Source organism: Mandrillus leucophaeus, unplaced genomic scaffold (genome assembly GCF_000951045.1).
Source record: "Mandrillus leucophaeus isolate KB7577 unplaced genomic scaffold, Mleu.le_1.0 Scaffold137, whole genome shotgun sequence".
Taxonomy (NCBI): Eukaryota; Metazoa; Chordata; class Mammalia; order Primates; family Cercopithecidae; genus Mandrillus; species Mandrillus leucophaeus.
Genome location: NW_012101332.1, coordinates 1,522,014 through 1,525,481, shown reverse-complemented (window position 1 = coordinate 1,525,481; position 3,468 = coordinate 1,522,014). Strand labels below are relative to the sequence as shown.

General features: G+C 57.1%; 1 protein-coding gene across 1 annotated transcript in view; it reads left to right on the top strand.

The window, feature by feature from the left end:
• Positions 1 to 3,468, top strand: part of CAPN12 (calpain 12) — a 28,001-nt gene that overhangs the window by 18,367 nt on the left and 6,166 nt on the right. The window contains exons 5-9 of the mRNA XM_011973405.1: positions 1,393 to 1,467; positions 1,538 to 1,623; positions 1,694 to 1,768; positions 2,388 to 2,551; positions 2,638 to 2,870. Coding sequence (XP_011828795.1) covers positions 1,393 to 1,467; positions 1,538 to 1,623; positions 1,694 to 1,768; positions 2,388 to 2,551; positions 2,638 to 2,870 — 633 coding nt within the window. The remainder of the gene's footprint in view (positions 1 to 1,392; positions 1,468 to 1,537; positions 1,624 to 1,693; positions 1,769 to 2,387; positions 2,552 to 2,637; positions 2,871 to 3,468) is intronic.

Below are 3,468 nucleotides of genomic sequence, written 5' to 3'. Positions count from 1 at the left end.
GTGTTAGCCAGGGTGGTCTCGATCTCCTGACCCCGTGATCCGCCCGTCTCGGCCTCCCAAAGTGCTGGGATTACAGGCTTGAGCCACCGCGCCCGGCCGGCTCGCTCATAAATCTAACTAGTCAAAAATAAATTCATTTGCTCTCATGAATCAGGGGCTTCAGGCACAGCTGGATCCAGATGCTGAGGGTGTTGCAACTATGTTTGTTTATTTCCCGTTCTGCGTTAGTGTCACTCTCAGCCAGGCTCTCCCCTCATGGGCACAAAAGGGTCCCCCATAGCTGCAGGTATCTCCTACCACCCCAGGGGTTATTTAAAAAAAAAAAAAAAAAAAAGAGTGCCTCTTTCTGAGAATTTCAGTAAAAGTCCCAGGATTGATTCTCGTGGGCTTAGCTTGGGTCATGTGTTCATCTGTGACCTCATGACACACTCATTCATTCATTGAGTTAGTCTAACTCCTTCACTCATTAATTTACTTAAACCTCTACTGAGTTACTGCTTCTCTTTTTCTTTTGTGTCTGTCTCTCTCTTCTGTATCTTTCTTTGTCTCTATGTCTCTGTCTGTCTCCTCTTTCCATCTATTTTTTTTTGTTTTGAGATGGAATCTTTCTGTGTCACCCAGGCTGGAGTGCAGTGGCACAATCTTGGCTCACTGCAACCTCCGCCTCCTGAGTTCAGCAATTTTCCTGCTTCAGCCTCCCAAGTAGCTGGGACTACAGGCACGTGCCACCATGCCCAGCTAATTTTTTGTAGTTTTAGTAGAGATGGGGTTTCATCGTGTTAGCTGGAATGGTCTCAATCTCCTGACCTCGTGATCCACCCGCCTCGGCCTCCCAGAGTGCTGGGATTACAGGTGTGAGCCACCACTCCAGGCCCTCTTTCCATCTGTTTTGTTTGTTTTTGTTTTTGGAGACAGGGTCTCATCTCACTCTGTCACCCACGTTGGAGTGCAGTAGTGTCATCATAGCTCACTATAGCCTTGACCTGTGGGCTCAAGGGATCCTCCTGCCTCAGCTTCCGGAATAGCTGGGACCATTGGTGAGCACCACCATGCCTATCGAATTTTTAAACTTTTTGTAGACTTGGGGGTCTTGCTATGTTGTCCAGGCTGGTCTTGGACTCCTGGCCTCAAGCAGTCCTTCCACCTCAACCTCCCTAAGTGCTGGGATTACAGGCATGAGCCTGTACCTCTCCTTTTGTCTCATTTCCATCTCCCTTCCTCTCCTTTTCTCTGTTGCCTTCAGTCACTAACCCTGACATGGTCTCTGAGCTGTGTGCCATTCAGTTCAGTGCTCTGGTTGGCTCCTGCCTTGGTGGCAGGAGGTTGGGGGCAGGGAGGAGCAGCTGCCCTCCTGTCCCCCACCTCAGCCTCACCATCCCATCCCCTGCCCAGAGTGATCGGGGCGAGTACCGCACAGAAGAAGGCCTGGTGAAGGGACACGCGTATTCCGTCACGGGCACCCACAAGGTGAGTGTCCCCCATGGGTGGGGTGGCAGGCCATGTCCAGGCATCATCCCCACTGACGATGCTGCCCCAGGTGTTCCTGGGCTTCACCAAGGTGCGGCTGCTACGGCTGCGGAACCCATGGGGCCGCGTGGAGTGGACCGGGGCCTGGAGCGACAGGTGGGATGGGTCTGGGGTGGGTGTGGGGCTGGACCCCACCTGCCCGCCCCTCACACTGCAGTCTCTCCAGCTGCCCACGCTGGGACGCACTCCCCACCGAGTGCCGCGATGCCCTGCTGGTGAAAAAGGAGGATGGCGAGTTCTGGTCAGTTCATCAGGGTCCCAGCTGTGCCTCTGGGAGGGTCTCCGTGCCAGGGGGCTCAGGGAGGGGCGAGCCCCAATGGAAGGATGGGTCCTGATAAGGAGAAACTGTGTACATCGGTGGTAATTTTGGGGCCAGGTTCCATTTTGGGAAGTCAAGGAAGAATTGGTAGTAATATTAGAGTGCCACTGATTGGAGTGGGCTAAAAAAAGTAGTAATGTTAGGGGAATTTGAAGGCATAGTTATCTGTGGAGGGTATAGTACTTAGGGCAATGGAAGAAGGCTTGGTGTTATTTGGGGCATTTCTTGAGATTTGGCAATGCTGAGGGGCTGAAGGATACTTGTTGGTAATTCAGAGTCTAAGGGTCTTGCTCTTTGGGGCTTGGTGGCAATTTAACATATTTGGGGGCAGCTTGTGAATCGCGATTTGTGGGGTGTCTGAGGACCTGGAGGAATTTGGGGGAGCTAGAGGCCCAGCTATTTGGGGGTCATTTCTGGAACCTGAAGGGTATTTGGCAATATTTAAGAAATGTGGGAGGCTTTGGGATCTGGGAGTCATTTCCGGGATCTTGGGACCCCCTCGAGGTGGGGCGGGGCAAGGTCTGACTGGGCCACCATGCAGGATGGAGCTGCGGGACTTCCTCCTTCACTTCGACACGGTGCAGATCTGCTCGCTGAGCCCGGAGGTGCTGGGCCCCAGCCCGGAGTGGGGCGGCTGGCACGTCCACACCTTCCAAGGCCGCTGGGTGCGCGGCTTCAACTCCGGCGGGAGCCAGCCGAGTGCTGGTGAGGCCTGAGGGGCCCTGAGAGGCTTGCCGGGGTGGGGGGCGCTGTGGCCGGCTGGGAAACCCCCTTTCTTCCTCCTCCCCTAGAAACCTTCTGGACCAATCCTCAGTTCCGTTTAACGCTGCTGGAACCCGACGAGGAGGAAGACGAGGATGAGGAAGGGCCCTGGGGGGGTTGGGGGGCTTCAGGGGCGTGGGGCCCAGCGCGGGGGGGCCGCACGCCCAAGTGCACGGTCCTTCTGTCCCTCACCCAGCGCAACCGACGGCGCCTGAGAGCCAAGGGCCTCACTTACCTCACCGTGGGCTTCCACGTGTTCCAGGTGAGGTCCTCGGTAGAGCTGAGGCTCGAGGGAACCCGGAGGATAGAGGGGCGGGGCCAAGGAGCAGGGGAGGCATGGAGGGGCGGGGCCAAGAAGAAGAGGGGAGGTGTGGAGGGCGGGGCCAAGGGGGAGGAGGGGAGTGGTAGAGGGGTGGGGCTGAGGGGGATCGGAGAGGAGTGGAGGAGCGGGGCCGAGGAGGGACGGCGCGGGAGGGGAGTAGGGGGCGAGTAGGGCTGGGGGCCAGGTCTCAGAGGGGGAGAGGGAGCTAAGGGAATGAGAGAGAGGGGCTCAGGGACAGACTGAGGGGCGAGGTTAGGGACAGAGAGAGACTGGAGGTTAGAAGGGCCAGAGGGGACAAAGGAGACAGAGAGGCGCTGAGAGCGCAGATGGGGAAGGAAGGGTTGAGGAGGGGTCGGCGAGGGCCTGGGTCGGGGACTGCGGGGCAAAGGTTCAATAAGGGTCTAATAGGACGAAGAAGGAGGGAGAGGGCAGAGAGGTGAGGAAAGGCAGGGAAGGAAGGGACCCTGAGCGGCGGCCATCCCTCCCCTGCCCCGACGCCCCTTGCTCTTGCTTCTTTCAGATTCCAGAGGAGGTGAGT